A 20,914-nucleotide genomic window follows, 5' to 3' on the forward strand; every position below is an offset into this window, starting at 1 on the left:
AAAAGATATTCACCAACCCCACATCTGACAGAGGGTTGCTCTCCAAAATATACAAAGAACTCAAGAAGCTAGTTTTCCAAACACCAAACAATCCACTTAAAAAGTGGGGTACAGTACTAAATAGTCAATTCTCAATAGAGGATTCTAAAATGGCTGAAAGACACACACCTGTATCTTATATTGTGCCTTAATGTGTAACCTTTCCACAAATGAATTTAGTTGCCAAAATGTTTTCACAAGGTCCCTTTGCCTTATTAACTGGAGTGGGCAACATGGTCAGTTCAAAGACAACTGTTTTTTTTTGTTGCTGGCAACCCCAGAGCTCTGTCAGAAGTATTGTCCTGGCAGCATGACAGTATAGAAAGAACATGTGGATAGGGAGGGTGCCTTTGTGACATTTACATAGTAATGTGAAGTATGTGCTCACTCACCTTAAGCACTTTTTCAATTTGGAAAATTCCATATTGTTCTTCATATACTTATGCATTCTTATCTTTAAATAGGCAAGAAGACTTCATATAGGACTATTACAAAATGGGTATCAGCATTATTGTTGTAGAGGAGAAATCTTGACTGCAACTCTGTCCAAACAACTGAAGGAGTTTTAAGTGCTGAAATGAAGAGAGAAAACTCACTGGAGGAAGCTGAGGAAGAAGGTATCATCCATTTGATTTGGAGATCTGCGTTGGCAAAAAAAAAAAAAATGCACTTAAAGTTGGGCTCATTGTGTCCCACAAAGACCAGAGAGATGGAAGCACTAGATTTCTTGATGATTCATTTCAAAGGGATGGCCCCTGTCTTTAAAAAGACATTCCCGTCAGGGTATGGTGACTCATACCTTCAATTTCAGGACCTAGGAGACTGAGGCAAGAGGATCAAGAGTTTCAGGCCAGCATAGTTTCAAGGTTAGACTGTTCTTTAAAGAAAAAGATTGTACTGTAAAAAACAAGATTGTACTGGGGAAGAAGGCTCTGTGAATAAAGGGCTTGCTGTACTAGTTTGTAGGCCATAATGCAGAGCCCTGAAACCCACAGGAAGGTAGGACAGAGGATACATGGGGCCAACTGGCTGGCCATACCTAGCCAGAATTGGCAAGTTAAGCTAGAGATTCTGCATCAATAAATAAAATAGGACACAATCAAGGAAATCACTCAAACATCAACACATGAACCTACACACATGTGAACACATAAATACATGCATAAACACCACCCACATATGCAGGGAAGATAAAAACAAGGGCTAGAAATACAAGTCTGTCCTAGAGCACTTGCCTAGCATGCACAGAGCCCTAGGTTCCATCCCAGCACTGCAAAGACAAACAGCTAAAACAGCTTCTAGAGACGGGGAGAAGACTTACATTTTAATGATGCTAAGAAATAATTCTTGATTCCAAAGGCTCTATACAAAAGGGAGGTTCAGGACTTATTATCAGGAAGAAACCTATCTGCTTCCCCCGCCCACACACTCAAGCTAAAAGGACTTTTAAAGCCATCTTGATCAATTATCTTTGATCAAATCTAGCAAACGATGAAGAGTTTTCATATGTATTAATTCATATACAATAATTATTTTTTGCAAATTGACTCACAGAGAAATCTATAAAGATTGTGAGATTAGAGTAAGTGTTTAATTTTACAGCTGACCTAACTATCCTACTTAATTATAGATTGTTTTTCAAATGTCAAAGTTCATCTGGGAATTTAAATTGCTCACTCATTTGTTGATTTAAGCAGAAATTGCCTCTGTATAAAATATCTTAGTTTATGATTTTGGTTAAGAATAGATAAATGATTACTTATATGACCTCCAGCTTTGTAATGAAAATTTCTAAGGATATATTGAAATGACAAGATTTCCCATAATTCAGTGTGGGAGGGGAACAACTCGGTTCTATTTAAGGGGCAAGCCACTGTGTTTGACCATGCTCCATTGAGTACATAGATAACACGGACTGGACTTGTTTTGTGATTTTTTTTTTAATTTTAATTTTTGCTTTTGGGGGGGATGTCACTAGGGCGGGTGGCTGGACATGGAAGGACTGAGAAATGCATGTGATGTGAAATTCCCAAATAATCAATGAAGTACTTTTTATAAAATAATACTAATAAAGATTTCCCACAATTCCAGCTAAAGGGAGGTAAAAGAATATATCCATTACCAAATCTGGCAGGAATTGGTGAAAGCAATTATCGTTCTCACCCTGTGCCCACTCATTTAAATATAACAGCTAAGGAACGCTGACGTGCCATCTGTTTGTATTTCAGTGACTGTCACGGATTCTCAACCCTTGAGTCTTTGGGAAAAAATTCCAGTAGCGTTCCCTCTTGGAAAATATAGATTTCTGAAGTAGTGAGGGCACTGTTTCTCCTCCTTCTTCTTCATTCACAATTTCACTCTGTTCATTCATGCACACACCGATGTACACATGAAAATATAGAGTATCAATGAAGTGCTGGACATTCTGAATGTGAGCTTATGCTACTTCACTTATTTTATCAAACCAATCGAGGTATAACCTGGACCTTTCTCTATTGTTCTAGACTCTTTGTGTCCCCCAAATGCTTAAAAGTAATGGCCGAGAAGACACCAATTGATCATAGGCATGAGCTGTTGACAACAAATAGAACCATTACCTTCCTTGGCCCTTTCATTCTTTCCTACCTTCCCATACCCCTAGATTTAAGGTAGATAGATGAGCCTTCACAGATGCTCACAGTCACCTTTTTGATTTCTGAAAAAAAAAACTGCAAAGACTACAGTCATAGTCAAAAACCTCTTGAGCCTTGGTGTTTGTACCACTCAGTTTTTGCCAGCATGCCTACAGGCATGGGAAGCCAGAACACATGCCTTGCAGCTCTAACAGGCTTCATAAGTTTGTGGCCAAGGCTGAATGAGTATTTGTCTGTTGTATTAGAAATGGACTCTTGCCTTCCTCAAGCTGTTCACCCTCTAATCCCCACCCAACTAGAGCCTGCATCATTTTCTTCCCATGAACCCCTTGTCTTCCACCACGCCCATGCATTAGTCATTCTCTGTTGCTGTACTTGCGTGTGCCCAATCTCTAGTCAAACATCTGCTGGAGAGTGTAGAATAAGTTTCATGTGTATAACTTTGCCTCCATGTGAAGGGAATAGTTGAGTGGTGATTGTTGCTTGCAAGCTGTATAAATATTCTGGAGCTTCCTTTCCAGAATTTCTTGGGTCATCTTCATAAAAAAAGTATCAACTATTCTGTGGCCCAGGAAAGACAAATCAACACATAATATATAGACATTTATCTGTATTGTCCCTGTGATTTTAAATTGTTATCTAATTTGCAGAAAGTTTATTTATTTATTTATTTATTTATTTATTTATTTATTTATTATTTTACTAATTAACAAGAAGAGTCATAACAGGAATCATGAACTCTTACATCAAATAATGTTCCTGTTTGTCACAGTACATTAGTCAGGGCATTAGAGTCAAGCTGTGAACTCATCATCTCAGTGGCAACAGAACAATCAGGATCTTATTACTTGTTGATGATAAATACAACTTCGGACATTTTACAGCCAAAAGATCCCCCAAATCAAACCTTTGGCAGAATGCATAGGTTATTTTGTTGATGGTGCTGGTAGTAGTGTTTTAGACTTCTGATTTGCAACCAAATCTTGTCATTAATTCTAGTTTTGGGTGGCAGTAATTTAATGCTATCGATTTCAAAGACACTTTGGCAATTAGTCCTTATAGACATACATGCCCCCCGACACACACACACACACACACACACACACACACACACACGCACACGCGCGCACACACACACACACACACGCACGCACGCACGCACGCACGCACGCACGCACGCAACCCATCTGAAACAAATAGAAAATATCTCTCATGCTGCTTAACCATAGAACACAAATCCATAGGACTTCACATTCTTTGGTCATTTTGTCATCTTCAGATAGACATCCTTTGTCCCAGGTACTTCCACACTGCTTGTTCTGACCTACCCTTCAATTCTTTTGTTGTTTTTTTGTTTGTTTTTACATCCTTAATATAGTTTTACCCCCTTCCCTCCTCCCAATCCCTCCAACCTCCTTCTCTTCCCACATACATTCCTCCTGTTTCTCTTGGAGAGCCAACAGCTTCAGCTAGTTCCTGTTCTGTTATGTTCATTAGGACCCTGCTTGCTACCCCCTGGGGGACTGTCTTGGCTGAGAAATAGTCTCCACCATGGAATCCCTGCATGTGTGAATAGATGATTCACCCTTCCACAGAACATGTTTAAATAAGGGGTTTCAATCAAAAGAAAGACTTGATGCTGGAAATTTTAGGGTTTTTATGGCAGGCAAACAAGGCAGGGCTATTTTTTCAGAAGTTCTGACCTCGTGGCTTTCTTACCTATTTCTTCTGTGGGTATCCAGCCAGCTAGGGATCCTGGCACTTTGGTCACCTGGAATTTTTTGCCTTTCAGGACAGAGCAATAAAGAGTTTGGCCTTATTTGTTTCTTTGTTTGTTTTAGGCCATACACACAACATTTTTGAAACAAAATCCCCAATGTTATGGACAATTCTCCATTAATGTGCTATACATGTGCTTCAATCTCCTCTTTAAAAATGAAAAAGAAAACATTGGGTCTGGAGAGAAGGTGGCTCAGCAGTTAAAGAGCAGCATTTACTGCTCTTGCAAAGGACCCAGATTCAGTATCAGCCACCCACAGCACAGCTTCCACCCACCTGTAATTCCAATGTCAATGGATTGGAAGTCATCTTTTGATCTCTAAAGGCTCCTATATGCATGTGACACACATCCATTCACATAGGCACAAACTCATACTCATAAAATAAATAAATATATCTTAAAATGACTGTCTTTTCTTCATTGTCTTCTTTCCATGTAGCACAAAGTATTTAACAAGAAGATTTTTTTGAATAAAACAACAGTGAAGAAGAGAATTATTCCAAGGTCAGTATTTACTAAACACAATTTCATTCTGCCTCTCCCAAAACAATATTAGAATACAAGATAGGGGCACATTTGCTTCACAAATTGAACATTTCTCCCAATCCAGGGCTGGGAGTAAGGTGAGCATCCCTGGTAACATTTATTGAAAATGATCTTTGTTTCTGAATGCAATTTGTTTTGATTTCTGTAGGCAATGCTCTTCTTATAAAAGTAGGTGCAGCTTCACAACCCAAGGAAGAGAAAGTATAGGGACCAACATCAAAGTCACCTGCATGAAAATGAAAACAAAGAACATTTAAGGCAGGTACATGAAGGATTTTGCACAAGACACATATGAAACTATCATAGAATGATGCCATGAATAAGTAGGAAAGAAGAGAAGGTTGTGAGAAATATACTGCTAACATAATAGGGGGGAGTTGAACTAATTCTGACAGCACTGGCTAGGCCACAGGTACCTATGCACTTCCTACTTGTGAATTAAAGTTAGTATGACTGACTTTGTTCTTAAACCTAGAGGAGGCTATTCTTCAGCAAAGCTTGGAGGAGTCCATGAACAGGTGCATTCCCTATAGATCTGACAGAACTGTTCTGAAAGTTTCTCACATTTGAAAGTACCTGGTAGGGCAGAAGGCATGGTTTTCCATTGTGCTTAGTGGATGAAATTGTGCTTGTCACAAGTTTGATGGCAGGATCTAGATTTGAGTTTTAGAACCTGTGGCTGTTTTCCTGCTTTGCTGGCAGAGTTACAGTCATAATCTATGAGCACATTGAAACAGGCCTTAGGCCTCTTGCTTCTCCAAGACTATTGCTTTGTACAAGAGTGTTGAGATTGTCTGACATGTATTTGATACTGTTTCCTCCAAAGGAAAATAAATGTACATTTTGGATACATATTGTTAATGAATTAAGATATACCTGGGACAGTAAGGATGGATATCCTTTTGCAAAACTAACATTTCCCAATCAGCCCCAACTATTAGTTACTAAGGAGATTCCACAACTCAGGCATTCTTTATAATGGCAATCCAAAACCTCCAAGAAGAGCAATAAAGATCAGAAGTTAGCTGGCCAGAGTGTGATGGGTGCCACTGGCTAGGGAAACACTGTTTAATGGATACCACTAACTTTCCCATTAGACACAGAGCAAAGGATCACTAGTCTACAATCCACACTGCCAGGGGAACTAGGAAACAAGGAAGACCCCAACAGAAGATTGCATAATCCCTCAAAGAAGGGGATGGGACAAGAACCCCTGACCATAGTGGGAGCCCGGGGGAGGGAGAGGAAGGAGAGCCTTCATCTTGTTGCTGATTGAAGCAGAAACAGACACCCACAGCTAAGCACTGAACCATACTACTGAAATTCAGTTGTGGAGAGGGAGGAGGGATGAACAAAGGAGCCCAGATGGGGCTGGAGAAACCTGCAGAAACAGTGGACCTGACCAACTTACTGATAGATAGCATGAAGACCCTTGGCATACAGCTGGGGAAACAGCATTGGACCAAAACAAGCCCTCTGAATGTGGGTGCCAGCTAGAAGACCTATACAGTCTATGGGACCTCTAACAGTGGAGCCAGTCTTTATCCTTAGAGCACAATGGACTTTGGGAGCCCATTCCCTATGGAGGGATACTATTGCAGCCCAGATACAGCAAGGAGGGCCTAGGCCCTCCCCCAAATGATATGACAGACTTTGAAGGTCCCCAGTGGGGGGCCTCACTATCCCTGGAGAGGAGTTGGGGGGATTGGTGGGGAACATGGGAGGGTGAGGGGGATGGGGGATGGATATGTAAATATGAATAGTAATTAAAGAATTAAAAAAAGAATGGAGACTAAGACTGTGTAGTGTTATTCAACCAGTCTTGTCTGGTCACCCAGACTTACAGCTAGCTCATAGCGTTATACATATTAAGGACAGAAAGAATACATCTCTAAGCAGGTTGCAAAATTAAGAACACAACCTGATCTTGAGCCAAAGCCTTTTTAACACACCATGCAGTTTCCAAATCAGTTATAGGCATGGAAAATAGAATGAGTTTTTGGAGTCAGTGTAATAAAATCTAGAAGGGAGAGAGGGAGCCCTGAGTCCCACCATTAATTAGCACTGTGAAAGCAACAGGCTGATCACAGTCAGGCTATCAAAGCTAATCTGTGTGTGCATGAAGCTGAGGCTTAGTTTGGTTTTTAAGAAAAACAAACACAAGCTTTTGCATCGTGGTTCAAGCAGAACAGAATGTAGTCATTTCAGCATCAACTTAAGGATCTTGCTTTTTGTGTTGTTGTTTGTTTTGTTTTGGGTTTTTTTTTTAAGTAGGGCCTCGTTACACATCCCAGACTGGTCTCAGATCTGGGAAACCTTCCTGTTATCCTTCCAAGGGCTGGAATTATAGGGGTGTGCTACTACATCCAGTTTTAACTTGAAGCTTTCAAAAGTTCTTGATCCTCTTTACTTTCCTTTTATTATTTTTTTATTTCAGGAAGACTTTCTATTTTTAGCTTGTAGACCCATCCCTTTCCTGCAATTTTTCCTCCTAATATCCATCCTTGGGTCAATATCTGTCTCCACATAGAAGTACAGATTCCTTCGGTAGTAACTCGAGAAGTATTAATGGTAGGAGGCAGTAGCTATGAGAGCTATAAGACCTGAGTTCTGCCACCAATGGTCTTAGTGACTGTCCATAGGTATTTTTCTTTACCATGATTGGTTCCTTCTATGTAAAATATGAGAAATTTGATCTAGACTATGTCTAGGGTTCTTTCTGGTTTCAATAGTCCATGACAATTATTTTTTAAGAGCCTTTGAGGGGGTAGAGAGATGGTTCAGCAGTTAAGAGCACTGGCTGCTCTTCTTAAGGATCCAGGTTCAATTCCCAGCACCCACGCGGCAGCTCACAATTGTCTGTAAATCCAGTTACAGGGAATTCAACACCCTCACGCAGACATATATGTAAGGCAAAAAACCCACCAATGCACATAAAATAAATAAATCATTAAAAAAAGAGCCTTTGAAGTTTTTAAGCTTTCTGTCTCCTCTCTTCCCCATTAGTCTAACAACCTGTCAGTCTATACATACTTTTTCAGCTAAGAATGAGTTCAAATATATCTACAGAATGTAGAAATATATTCTATAGAAATAGAATATATATAGAGAGAATGAGCTCCACATGTCTGTAGAAAAGCACATAGATCTATAGATAGATAGATAGATAGATAGATAGATAGATAGATAGATAGATGTATATTAGATTTAGTGCTTACTTGGATATATCATAGGTATCATATCATATTATATTAATCATATTATATATCATATCACATATCATATTATATAATATAGTATTATGTTATATATAAATTATGTACTTCTTTTGAAGAAAAGGTGTTATCCAAAACTTAACATATAGTCTCATGTTATTGAGTATCTCTGGAACACAAATGCAAACAACAGTGCCTTGTGCTTTACCATTGGGGAAGTTTACTTCTGAAGGAGTGCTGGGCACAGATCCTATAGATTTGAAAGTGGAATTGGTTGTTGTTGACTTGAGTGATGGTGTCAATAATTTGGACTCATGGGTTTTCTTCAGTTTCTTCTGTTTATACCTAACATTTATCCCAAATCTGTTGTTCCCATCTGAAATGACACAAGAAAAGAGTTAAATGTAGAATTTATCAAATTCTATACTTAAAATGAGTGAGACTGTGGTATCAAAATTATATGGCCTTAAATAATACCATTAAAGTGTGAAGTCCAAAAATATTAATTCCAATGCTCAACTTTTGTTCATTCTGGGAATTGGCTTTTCTAGGAAGTTGTGAGAAGCAAATTTGTCCTGTGCTGTGTGATACATGAGAAGCCAATGCACTTGCCAAGGACGCCTGCTTTCCCCAGAGCATAAGGCCTTGCAGGTCACTGGTACACCCAGTGGAGCAGATCTCTAGGTACTACTTGTAGACTCTTAGAACACAAATGTTGCCTCCCTAAAGGAAGCAGACTTGGCTTTGAATGGAGATGGAGACAAGCTGCCCAAACTGAAGAGGAGATCGTTTGATGATAGAACACTGGAGATGTCCTCGGGGGAAATGCCAATGTGGAGAGGCAACATTAGTGGCCACTACATCTCCCGCTTGGCAGACGGCCCCATCACAAGAGCCACTCAGGCAGCTCACTTGTGAGGCATCTTAGAAATGCTGACATGTTCATTCCACCTGTCACCAGTCCTTGCCTCTCACATCCATTCAACCTACTGTTGGCTACTGGTCAGAAGGCCCTATGACAGTGCCTGGAACATATTAAGCACGCAGTCAACATTCTTCTAAGTGAATCACAGGTGAGACGACATAGATGAGGAGCAATCCAAGAAATCTGGGCCTAAACAAAAGCTCTAGTAGGTTCGAATACGACTCAGTTCTCGGTCCTCCCTTGACTGCCTTCATCTTAGCACAAAAGCACAAATCATTTTCATGACATGGAAGCAGCCTCTATTTTGGTTGTCTCGTCATATGAATTCATTAGGAGACAAATGAAGATGATGAGTTCTATAAAATATGTACAATTTAAAATATTACCCCAGTTGCCATCTTACCTGAACAGTTATCCAGCTGTAACCATCTGCAATGGAGGTGCATATGCCATTGCTCCCGCACACTCTCCTTCATCACACAGTAAAACACAAAAATGAGGAAGCCTACGCCAAGAGAATGAGATCAGTCTTTTCACCTTTCTTTCACCAGTTAGCACCAGTCCCCTGACTCAGGCCTGTTCTTGCCACCATCAATGTTGCTTCCAATGAACCTCAGGAACACTATGTCTTTCTAATATCTTTATGACCTCCCCAAAGGCATCAATGGCACAAAGTCAGTAGCAATGGCACAAAGACTTCACACCCACTACTGTTTCCTCCATAGGCTGCCATCTATCCTAGGACATGAGACATAGGGCTACTAGGATACTCACAGATGGCACTCAACAATACTCATCTTCACATACTGAAATTCACATCCTTGACATGCAGCACGCTCTCACATACCAATGACATATGGCAGAAGTCATGGCGTGTCACTTCATTAAGCTATAAAAGACATCCCCCCTGTATCCACTCCCTCTTCAAGAAATTAAGCATTTTGTCTTGACAACATCTTGGTATTCCTGTACAGATGCATACATAGTGAGTTCCAGCTAAGTGACTGAGTCTACTAGGAAGCAGACATTCCATCCCTGGACAAGTCTTTGATGACTACAAGACCAGAAGACATCTTGACTCCAAATTTGTGATGGTCTTTGAGCCAAAAGTATATAGATTAGTCATGCATGGATTCCTGGCCCTCGGACATTGTGTGAGATTAGAAATGTATGTAGTGTTAAGCTGCTGAATTTTAGGGGTAGGTTGTTACACAACCACAAGTATCTGATGCACATCTTTGGCATAACTGAAGCATGTGCAAAGCATGCCCAATTCTGGCTTTGTTCAGCAAGTGAGAGGGAAGTGCTGGAGCTATCAATTGGTAATGTGAGACATATTCTATCTCCACCTTGTAAAATAGCTCCTGGGGGAATGAAAGTAGGACTTATGATCCTGACTGAAAATTCCCTGGAGGATTAACCGGATTTCCTCAAGATAGGAGAAGAATTGGCAGGAGTAATTCTTGTCAATACTCTGACTTTTATTTATGGTCCATGCCTAAAATCATTATTCACAAAGCCCTTGCAGATAACTTAACCTGAAAAGCACCCTTCACACTTCTGAGCTGTCATAATACTTTGCCTCTCATAGTATTGCCCTACTTAGCCACATAATTCTCTGCATATTACCCATCTGGTCTTCCAGCTGTCAAGTGTTTGAAGGTCTAGCTTCAGTCTCCTTTACATCTTCATATCACCTCTCCCTTTGACCCCAGCACTGTGAGCACAGTTCAATAGACAGTTGTTGACTTGAACTTCTAGGCATTTGACACAAATTCTCATTGCCATCTATAGCCTCATCAATATAACAATATACTTGTTTGGACCTCAAAATATAATTTTTGGCTTAAGTGCTATTTGGAAATCTTTGTTCTCTATAAAGGGTTCAACTTACTTCTTTGCATTGGCAGATTGTCCTGCAGGTAAATTATTCTTAGCACTCATTGCAAACTGGGCACAAATCAAACGGGTAAATTACTCAAAGTTTGTATCAGCTACTTCCTTAGTGGAAGTAATTTTTTTTGCTTAGTACTGGGGATTAAACATAGGTCTTTATACATTCTTGAAAAGTGCTCTACCATTGAACTATATCTCCAGCCCTTTTTTAAAAAACCTTTTTATTTTGAAGCAAGGTCTCACTAAGTCCCAAGGGTGGCCTTAGATTTCTTGCTCTGTAGCCTAGGAAGGGCCTTGAACTTAAATTCTCATGCCTCATCCTCCAAAGTAGTTGTGATTCTAGCTCTGTTTTCTGAGGTCTAGCACAAAGTCAAGAAACTTGGATTGAGACCAGCGATGAACTACAAAATTTATCCTAGTTTGACAATACCTCCCACCAGTTAAGTTCAGAGGAAGGACTTTGTTTTGAAAGGATGCCAACAAACAGAAGTACTCAAAAGTAGGGCCAACTAGAAAGGTGATGTCCATGAGATAAGGCTGGGATGCTGTATCTAGATAAGGAAATACTTGGGAGAAGCAAAACAGGATGAGGAGAAGTGATAGCATTAGTCACAGATCTGAGAGGACTGTCATAAAGTAGACAAATTATGTTTATTCTGTATGATTGCCAGGTCGGAACTAGAAGTGATGGGAGGAAGCTCCAGAATAGTCATCTATTAACAAAGCAACAGCTAGTGTTTACTAAGCAATGACACTGTGGCAGGCATCATGTCGTTACCCTCTTATTTGTAGGTGAGAGATCTTAGACACCATGATGCTTAATAAACTTTGCCTAGGTCACAGAGCTCACCTTGAGCTGGCAACATGAGCACTGAGCAGGGGCTGTCTGACTAAGGGCTGAAGGTCTTAACCATTGCACTCATCTAAGGAAGAAGACTAGGGTATGAATCAGAGAAGATCTAATGCTAAATGTTCTGCTTCATGGAATGCTGAGCATTCAGTCCCTGGGAAGTTGCAGGAAGAGTCAGGCGATTTTCTGTCACTTGATGGAGAGTGGGATTGGCAAGATCCTCCCAGCCCTGAGACTTCCTGATTCCAGGTGGGAGGCAGCAATCTGGAGGCATGTCTCACTAACTCTCCCAAGGGCCTTATCACTCTGTAGAACCAAACAACTGCAGTGATGAAATTCAGTAGTGTTGTCTCTTTCTGGGCAACAGTCACCTGGAAGGCAGTGTAGCAACCTGAAGAGAGCAAGCCTGAGCACCTATTGCTGCTCTGATCCCACATGTGGCTTTGTGAGTCTCATACTTAAAGGTTATTCTGTGAATTCCAATGAGCTGCCTGCCAGCTCTCCCTCTTTTCCTGGCAGCTCTGCTCTCCTTTCCCACAACACATTGATCTGCTTATTCACTCTAAGATGATAGGCGTGAGGGAGGATGCCAGATTGTTTGTTTGTTTGTTTGTTTTGTTTGCCACCAGTATTTTTATGTGTGTACCCTCTCCTTGACAAAGAGCTCATCATAAGCTGAATTTTTCTCTCACCTGACCAAAAGGCATCCTCCTTTCAGTCATGGTTGCAAATTGGCCATTTGTCATTCAAATTTATGATTTGTTCAAATGTTTCATCGCTGTGTGTGTGTGTGTGTGTGTGTGTGTGTGTGTGTGTGTGTGTGTGTAACTTGACTTTGAAATTCAAGGTTCTGAAAACACCCTTGCTATACAATGACACAATCTATCTTGTAGGCAGGACTAGAAGCACTTGATTGACAGAAAATGTGTCAGACAGACAGACAGACAGCATGCCTTTGTTCATATTGGTTCTATGACACTCTTGCTTTCATCTTCAAGAAAACAATTAATTAAATTTTACTTACCATTTTTCCCTGTGCCAAGGCATGGGGCACTGGCTATTTCAAAATACCTCCTTCCTTTTCAAGTTTTAACTGGCCTTATAGTTTTCCTTCAATCTCACTTTAATACTCAGGACAAATTTCTCCTCATATTAGTTAGCCAGAGAGTATCCTAGAGTTAGCAGTGAGAAGGGAGTCTGCCCAGGATCTCAATTCACTCCTACAGACACTCTCTACCAAGGTTAGTTAGTTCTTGTGACATGCCAGAATATCACATCAGACCACCTCAGTGTGAGCCAGATGGCTTTTTCCAGTGTACAGCCATTACCTCAGTCATAATCAATATCAGCACCCACAAAAGGCACTGAGTCAAGAGTTCCTAAGAAGTGCATCTCTACTGCCAGATTCAATAAAAAAGCACATAAGGGTCTGTGGAGATGGCTTAGCAGGTAAGAGTACTGCCTGTACAAGCATGAGGGTCTGTTTTCAAATCCTTAGCACTCATGTTAAAAGCTGAAATGGAATGTGCACCTGTAACCTCAGCGCTGTGCAGGATAGAAGCAGAGGGTTGCTGGAGCTTGCTGGCTGACAGCCTAGTCCAGATTTCAAAGGAATGAGTGTTAGAAGAAGTCAGCCTGTAAGTGTGTCTATGAACCCCCACATGCACATCACACACACACACACCACACACACACACACACACACACACACACACACACACACACACACACAGAGAGAGAGAGAGAGAGAGAGAGAGAGAGAGAGAGAGAGAGAGAACAGTTTGTTTTATATTTTCACATATTCTACTCGAAAATCTGGTCCTAGACTCTGATTTAAGTTTCATTTCTATGTGGCTCTACAACTTTCTAGCCATAGGATTAACAGTTCAATGTCTACTATCTAGTAATCAGTATATTCAACTAGACCGTGCACTTCTAAATTTAAACATAAGCGTAAATCCCTACATCTACAGTGTGTTGCTACAAGTACCATAAGAAACCTTGCCAGTCAGTGTTTGATGCAGACATTATCTAGAAAGGATTGTGTTAGCTCATTTGTAATACTTCCCACCCTCGAGTAAGAGAGACTGTTGCATAGTCACTCAGTGAAGGCTAACATCTAAGTAGTATTTCTGAAGACCACTTGTTGGCCCATTGGAAGCAGGGTTCTCCTGAAAGAATATTTTTTCCTACTTTAAATTCTTTGGGATTATTTTCAAAAGCAACAAAGCTTTCTTGCTAGCCACAGATAGGGCCGACATGAAGCAGTTACCTTGCAAAGTATTACAAATGGCAAAAAGATACATGAAAAAGATCCTCACGGGTCCCCAGGCAAAAAAGGCAAACCCCCAGGTGAGGCCAAGTAAGAATGTCAGGCTGATTGTGCCTTTGAGATCATTCAAGATCATCTTCTTCCGCGTCTTCTGGCTTTGAGATTTCACTGAAGTCAATTGAACGAGAACAGTGCAGAACATGGTGAGATTCGTGAGAAATATGAGGCAAAAATAAGCCACCACCGAGATGTAAAAGATATGGTCATCTTTAATCCAACAACTGTACGGGACAAGGAAGAGAAGACTATTGTGAGTCATAACAAGCTACTACTTTCTGGGCACTCTAAGATCACCTAGTCAGTTTCAGTGACTCCCTTAGGACACCTAGACCTAGAGAGATGAAGCAAGACAATGGTGTTGGTCACTCACACCCCCTGAAGGAAGAGCTAGGCTTGAATCCTATTCTCCTGAACCTACTTCTGGGTACCTTCCAATGCAAACTAGGATCCTACAGGGTACATATACAGAAACCTCAGTAAATTTCCCTGAGAAAGTATTCTCTTCTTCAACAAGAGAAAAACAAATTATGTATTTTTCCCCAAAGGAGCTCTCCTCCCCACCCTGCATACACCTTAAACCAGAGCTTTTATTTGCGAAATGAATTCTGCCTTGCATGATAAATATCATAATAAAAGGACATGAACAAGCAAGAAGATTCCTGAATGCTATATCAAACAATAATGAGATGATCAGAGTTAATGAAAATGCAACAAAAAGAAGACGGCTGTCTTGTACTGCTTTAAAATATGATGTATTTGGACCACACAAGGCAGCAGTAACTACTGGATGACTTAATGGTTCTACGGTTTCTACTAAAGAAGAGATGTATGTTCCTGTGAGCAGATGCTTCATTGAACAGCATTTCTAACTGGGAGACACATTGCTTCTGAGTTTTGAAGGCAGACAAGCTTGACTAAGTCAACTGTGTGTCTAATTAGCTGGGCTATCTTTCTGAATACAGAAAAATTCCTTTGGGGCATGTTGTCCATACTGGCACATGTCATTGTGTGTGTGTGTGTGTGTGTGTGTGTGTGTGTGTGTGTGTGTGTGTGTGTGTGTGTGAATTAGGATGGTAATTTCCCTAGTATAGTCTCATACCTAAGATTCTCATTCTATCATCTACAGCCTCAAATGAAACTATAGAAAACTCTCAAAATGAGGCTGCCCTATATTTCAGAATACAGAATTACCTCCAAGTGAAAATACCAATATGTAAAAATATACTTTATGTGTGTGCTATAATGGTCACTCACATAAAATGTGAATCATGGTGCTGGAGAGACAGCTCAAGTTAAATGCACTTGTTGCTCTTGGAGCGGACCTGGGTTTTATTCCAAGCACACACATGGTGGCTAACAACCATCTACAACTCAAATTCTTGGGAATTAGATACTTTTCTAACTTCCTGGGCCCCAGAGATGAACATGGTGCACATACATACATGCAGGCAGAACACTCACATGCATAAAATTAATAGATCTGAAAGAATTGTTAAAGTTGATCACAGAATTCGAGAGCTGATTAGCAGTTATCAGAGCCTAGGGAGAGGAGGAGGAGGAAAGGCACAGAGCTCCAGCAGAAAGGAGGGATATGTTCCTGTGTTCTACTGCACGGTGTGGTGACTATAGTTAACAATATTGTGTTGTGCATTTCAGATTACTGAGAAGAAAGGAGTTTGAATGCTGACACCCAAATAAATAATAAATATTTAAAATAGTGGATGTGTTCATTATCTTGATTTGACCATGATACAATATAAATCTGTATTCAAATGTTTTTGCTGTACTCCACAAATAAATGCAATAATGTATCAAAGATAAAATAACTGTCTGAATGTCATGGCTCAGGCTTGTGGTATCAGCAATTTAGGAGACTGAGGCAAAAACATTGCTGTTTGTAGTCAGCCTGGGCAGGACATCCTGGTCTATAAAGCAAGAGATGATCCAAAACATTAAAAGTGATAATAAAATAACTGTAAAAACTAAAACAAACAAGCCAAAAACTGTGTGCAAGGAAATGGCCACATGTTTGACGATTGGTAATAGGAATTACCTGAAAAGAGAAAACGTTATAGCTTGGGGTTGGGGAGAGGCTTGGTTTTCAGCCTCTACCCTTTTGTACCCAGTGGTAAATTACCTTTCAAAGTATAATTATTTACAAAACAAAACTCTTAGAGCCATCTGCTTCTTTCTTACTAACAAATCACATCTGAAAGGGCTCTTTGGGGGTGGGGAGCGCAGAGTTTATTTTGTTCTGGTTTTGTTTTTGCTTTTGATCTTTGAAGAAGAATCACTATGAGACAGATACTGGGACCTTTTAAGTCACGAAACAGGCAAAGAGGGAGGACAGAGCTGCAGACAAGAAGGAAGGAGAGAGAAGAGAGAGGGAAATAAGGGAGAACTAGGATTTTTAATTAGAACGCATCTGCTGCAAAGGGCAATGTAATTTTGACCCTATGCGACTGTCATCTCAATATGAACGACAGGGGAGTGTTAGATATAGGACCTCCTACACTTGATCCCAGCACAGCAGGACAAGAAATCTATAGTTGCCGTGATTTTGAGAGGCCTTGGTAAAGGGAATGAATATGGGGAAACTAAAAATGATCGTGCAGCCTGAAGGATTGTGTAGCTCCATATAAGGCTCCAAAGAGATGGAATAAAAAGCTATTCTTGTGACTGTAGTTGAGAGTCAAAGAGACAGGCTTATACATCAATTTGCTTTTAAACAGAGAAAACCAAAACAAACAAACAAACAAAAAAACCAAACAGAGAACAACAAATCTGACCAGTTTACAATGGGAAGTTTCTTAGTCTCCTTCTTGGAAGACCTTTGCTGCTAAAAGACAGAAAGGGTTTTCTAGCTCATCTCAGTACTTTGTTTTTGTTGGACTAGGTGCTAAATCTTGCCTGTGGTCTGTGAGTTTTTGCAGCCAAAAAGGCTGGCAGGTCCATAGCATTTGCCATGGATCAAGCAACAGATCAAGCACTTTATATAAGCAATGTCATTTTAACTTGCACATGACACTGAGATCAAATTGTATTAATCCCATTTTCCAGAAGAACCTCATCTAAAAGGCAAGACGATTTGGCCGTGATCGTATGGAATCCAAACACCTACCCATTCCACGAGTGAGCATGGCTGTGTTCACGCCGAAAGGCTGACACTGAGATTTCCATGAAGACAGTGCTAAGACTAAGTCCCTGGCCAGGAGCGTCCCACCATGCCTAGAACACTTATAGCCCCAAAGCAAGAGATAGTGGTACTTACAACAGAGTTGTTGGATTCAGAGTTCCATACAAGTCTTTTCTTATGCTGAGTATAATGGCCACTGTGATTGCTGGGATTCCTAGAGTGGGCAAGCAAGGCAAAAGAACCTGTTCAATCCAGGGGGAAAGAGTCCTAATCAAACAGCTGTGGGGAAGGACACATGAAGACTCTGTTTAAATGAGACACAGATGTGTGGACACCAAAATATCATTGTTTACAAACTGTGAATTCTCCTAAGTTAAACGTTTCCAGTTTTCCAATCTGCTAAACCAAGCAGTATACCCGTGGCTGCATTGCAACACTCACTTCTTATTAAATGGCTCAAGTGCCAAAAAACCAGTTTGGCAATAGAAGTATCTAGTTGGTCAGAGTACAAGTCCATTGTACATAGTTCTTTTCAGATGACGGGCCGCCATTTTTTTTTCTGCTTTTCAATTGTACCCCTTTGTTCCCACTATGTCTTTGTCTAGGTTACCTTGGAGGAAGGGCACAGACCATCAGCTGCAGCTTTCATTACTTTTTTGACAGGCAAGCCGTTTCCACACTCGTTACTAGTTTGACATTTTGACTAGATCGACCAGTTAACGGCCGCTCAATTCAGCCACACTATAATAAAGCAATCAGCTCAGTTAAAATGGTCAAACGTGATGGGAGTATGGGCATGGGCTATACAAATTCAATTTCATGTACAGTTGCAAAACTGAACTGATTTTTTTTATTTCTAAGCTTGCATTTCTCCTAATGGAAGCACATACACCCACACACCCTGTGGGGGGGGCTGTAAAATACTCTGCAAAGCTATTCCATTCCCCACAGTGGCAAGCATCTTCCATTGCCCCAACTCTGATAAACAGATCAATCCCTTCCAATTCGGCTAGACCCCACCTGGCCCAGGGTCCACCCTTGTGCACATATTTTTTTTCATTGACACGAAAGAAGAAAGGGGTCTATTGGTGGGGAGAAGATGACCAGCAAGAGGAGAGCAGGAAGGATGGGAAAGGACTACTAGAGGGAGAGGAGGGTGACCAATAATAAAGTATAATGCATAGAGCATGGAAATACCATAATGAGGCCCATTACTTTCTATGCTAGCTTAAAAAAATGTCCCCAGAAACTGGTCTGAAAGGCAGGTCTGAAAGGAGGCCTCATATTTAGGATTAAATTATGTGGAAGTACTCCAGTTTTCATGTTCATAATTTTGAAAAAGAAATTATCCCTACTGGGGCTGGTAGGATGTCTCAGCAGGTTAAGGCATTTGCTTCCAAGCCTGAGTTTGATCCTGAGGTGGAAGGAAAGAATGGATTACCCCAAACTGTTACCTGACCTCCATTTGTATACCACAGCACATATGTATTCTGTTAAATATTCCTATTACTTATTCTGTTGGCTTTTGTTTGTCTGGAGTTTGAATTTAGGAGGCTGAGGATCACACTGGAGACCTGGCTGAACCAGAGCTCAGTATGCAGCCTAGGATGGCTTTGAATCTGGGGTGGCAGGCATGAGGCACCATACGCACTTGTTGGTTTTTATAAAAATGTGGACGTATCTACTGTAGTGGCATCTTGCCTTGCCAGTGAACTTGTGGTGGTGGCCACACTCTTTGGGCATGGTTTCAGGTGCAGACATAACCCATTATGGAGGAGGGTCAAGCAAAAGCTCTCATAGGGTTGCAGAGAGCACCCTGAAGGGCAGAGACTGCATGTTCTGGAGCAGGAAGAGTGTGGTGATTCTTTCCCTTTATCTGTGTAAGTGCCTCTCTAATAAATGCCTATTTATCATTTATCTTGGGTCTACTAGGCTCATTTAAACCCCACCTTTAATCTACTTTCTTGAATAGAAATTTGAAGGCATACACCTTCATAACATTGCTTTGACTTAAGAAGACAAACTGTTAAATCTGTAGAGATCATAGTATTTGTCTTCCAGTTGATTTTATAGTGCTTCCAAACTCCCTGCAGCAGCTTACAGTGCCCTTCCTCCATGACCTTGTGTGCATCTTTAGAAGCCACGTCTGCAAAGACCTCTATCTCAGCTTATCTCAATTTTGACAGAATGTACCATGGGTCTTAACCAATGGGAGAAGCCTTGGGGGTGATATCCACTACTTTCCCTCTTTCCTCGGGGAAGTTGTCACAAATCACTTTCTTATCACCTCCTGGGTCTTCAGAGGTGTGGGGCTTTATACCCTGCCCCCTGAAAATGGAGCTATAGAGTAGAAAAACACATAGCTTCCATTTAGAACTGACCCCTCAGCCATGGAGAATCCCACGACTTTTACAGTGTTATCTGTTCCCTTCTCTTTGGTGTTATTCTTTTCAGAGCCTGGGGTGAGAAGTGGAGGTTTGCAATTTTAGCTACTCCCCCATTTACTATGAAATAATCGATATATCTAAGTGTGATTCATTGTATCTTTCTCAACTGGTTAGTCAGTCAGACCTTGGCCTTGACTTGAGCTTAGCTTGTGATTATATGTGATACTTTTCAATATTCTCCTGCCTCTGAGTACAATCCCTAGCCTTTCCCTGTATCTTAGGAAGGAGTATAAAATGGGATGCCTCGAGAGATAAGAAACAAGCTGTAGGAATCATAACCATGTATGGCAGGGAGTAAAGGAAGGAGGAAAGATCTGTGAATGGAACTGGGAATGACTGGTGAAGAGTAGGGTGGGAGACAGAAAAGGATGCATCCATGCTGAGCTCCATTCCTGGCTTCTCCCCAGGACAACAGTGGTCTTGACAGTCAAAAGGTGTGGTAAAGGTTCAAGCATGACTGTCTAAAGACCAAGTTATCAATTTGAAGTGTTTTTCCTGTCCCTTAAGCAATATGACAAGATCAGAAATATTAAAAGTTCAAACTTTGGAAAGAGGCTCCCTGGTTCATATCTCTGGGTGTGTGTTTTAGCAAGTACAACCCCAATCCTCATATCCTCAGTGAGAAGAATGGAATGGAATCCATTCTATACAGATGCAGTGAAGACTATATGGACATGAAAAGCACTTAGAGTATCATCAGGCACCTGTAATAGAGATCTGACTATTCACTATTACATCAGTAAGTATTGTTGAGACTTCTGTAAAAGGAAGGCTAAAATCAAAGGGTTGTTATTACAGATCCAGCCTTTAGTACAGCACACAAACTCTTTACTTGAAAGTTTTACAAATTGAACATATAGAACCACATAAGCAGGGAGAGAGATGCACATCCAAACTCCAGTGATGCAACCCTTAATTCCTGAACTATACTAGTAAAAGACAGGTCTGAAATAACATGCCAAAATGGTTCCTGCTGTATTTTGAATGGGTCCTCAAAAGTTCATACGGTGGAAACTTGATCCCCAATGCCACAGTACTGACAAATAAAACTTCAATAGTTGTTTAGGTGAGCTGCCTTTAGGAGTAGATTAATGCTCTATTGCAACAAATAAGTT

At 40.7% G+C, this 20,914-nt stretch overlaps 1 protein-coding gene across 1 annotated transcript in view; it reads right to left on the bottom strand.

Annotated features, from left to right (window-relative positions):
* Positions 1-4,945: 4,945 nt before the first annotated feature.
* The window catches only part of Adgrg4 (adhesion G protein-coupled receptor G4), an 86,260-nt gene continuing 70,291 nt past the window's right edge, over positions 4,946-20,914 (bottom strand). Inside the window, exons 18-22 of the mRNA XM_027433398.2 lie at positions 17,488-17,566; positions 14,157-14,437; positions 9,548-9,643; positions 8,422-8,589; positions 4,946-5,224 (exon numbers count right to left, since the gene is read on the bottom strand). Coding sequence (XP_027289199.1) covers positions 5,034-5,224; positions 8,422-8,589; positions 9,548-9,643; positions 14,157-14,437; positions 17,488-17,566 — 815 coding nt within the window. The 3' untranslated portion in view covers positions 4,946-5,033. The remainder of the gene's footprint in view (positions 5,225-8,421; positions 8,590-9,547; positions 9,644-14,156; positions 14,438-17,487; positions 17,567-20,914) is intronic.

This window comes from Cricetulus griseus, chromosome X, assembly GCF_003668045.3.
Source record: "Cricetulus griseus strain 17A/GY chromosome X, alternate assembly CriGri-PICRH-1.0, whole genome shotgun sequence".
Lineage (NCBI taxonomy): Eukaryota > Metazoa > Chordata > Mammalia > Rodentia > Cricetidae > Cricetulus > Cricetulus griseus.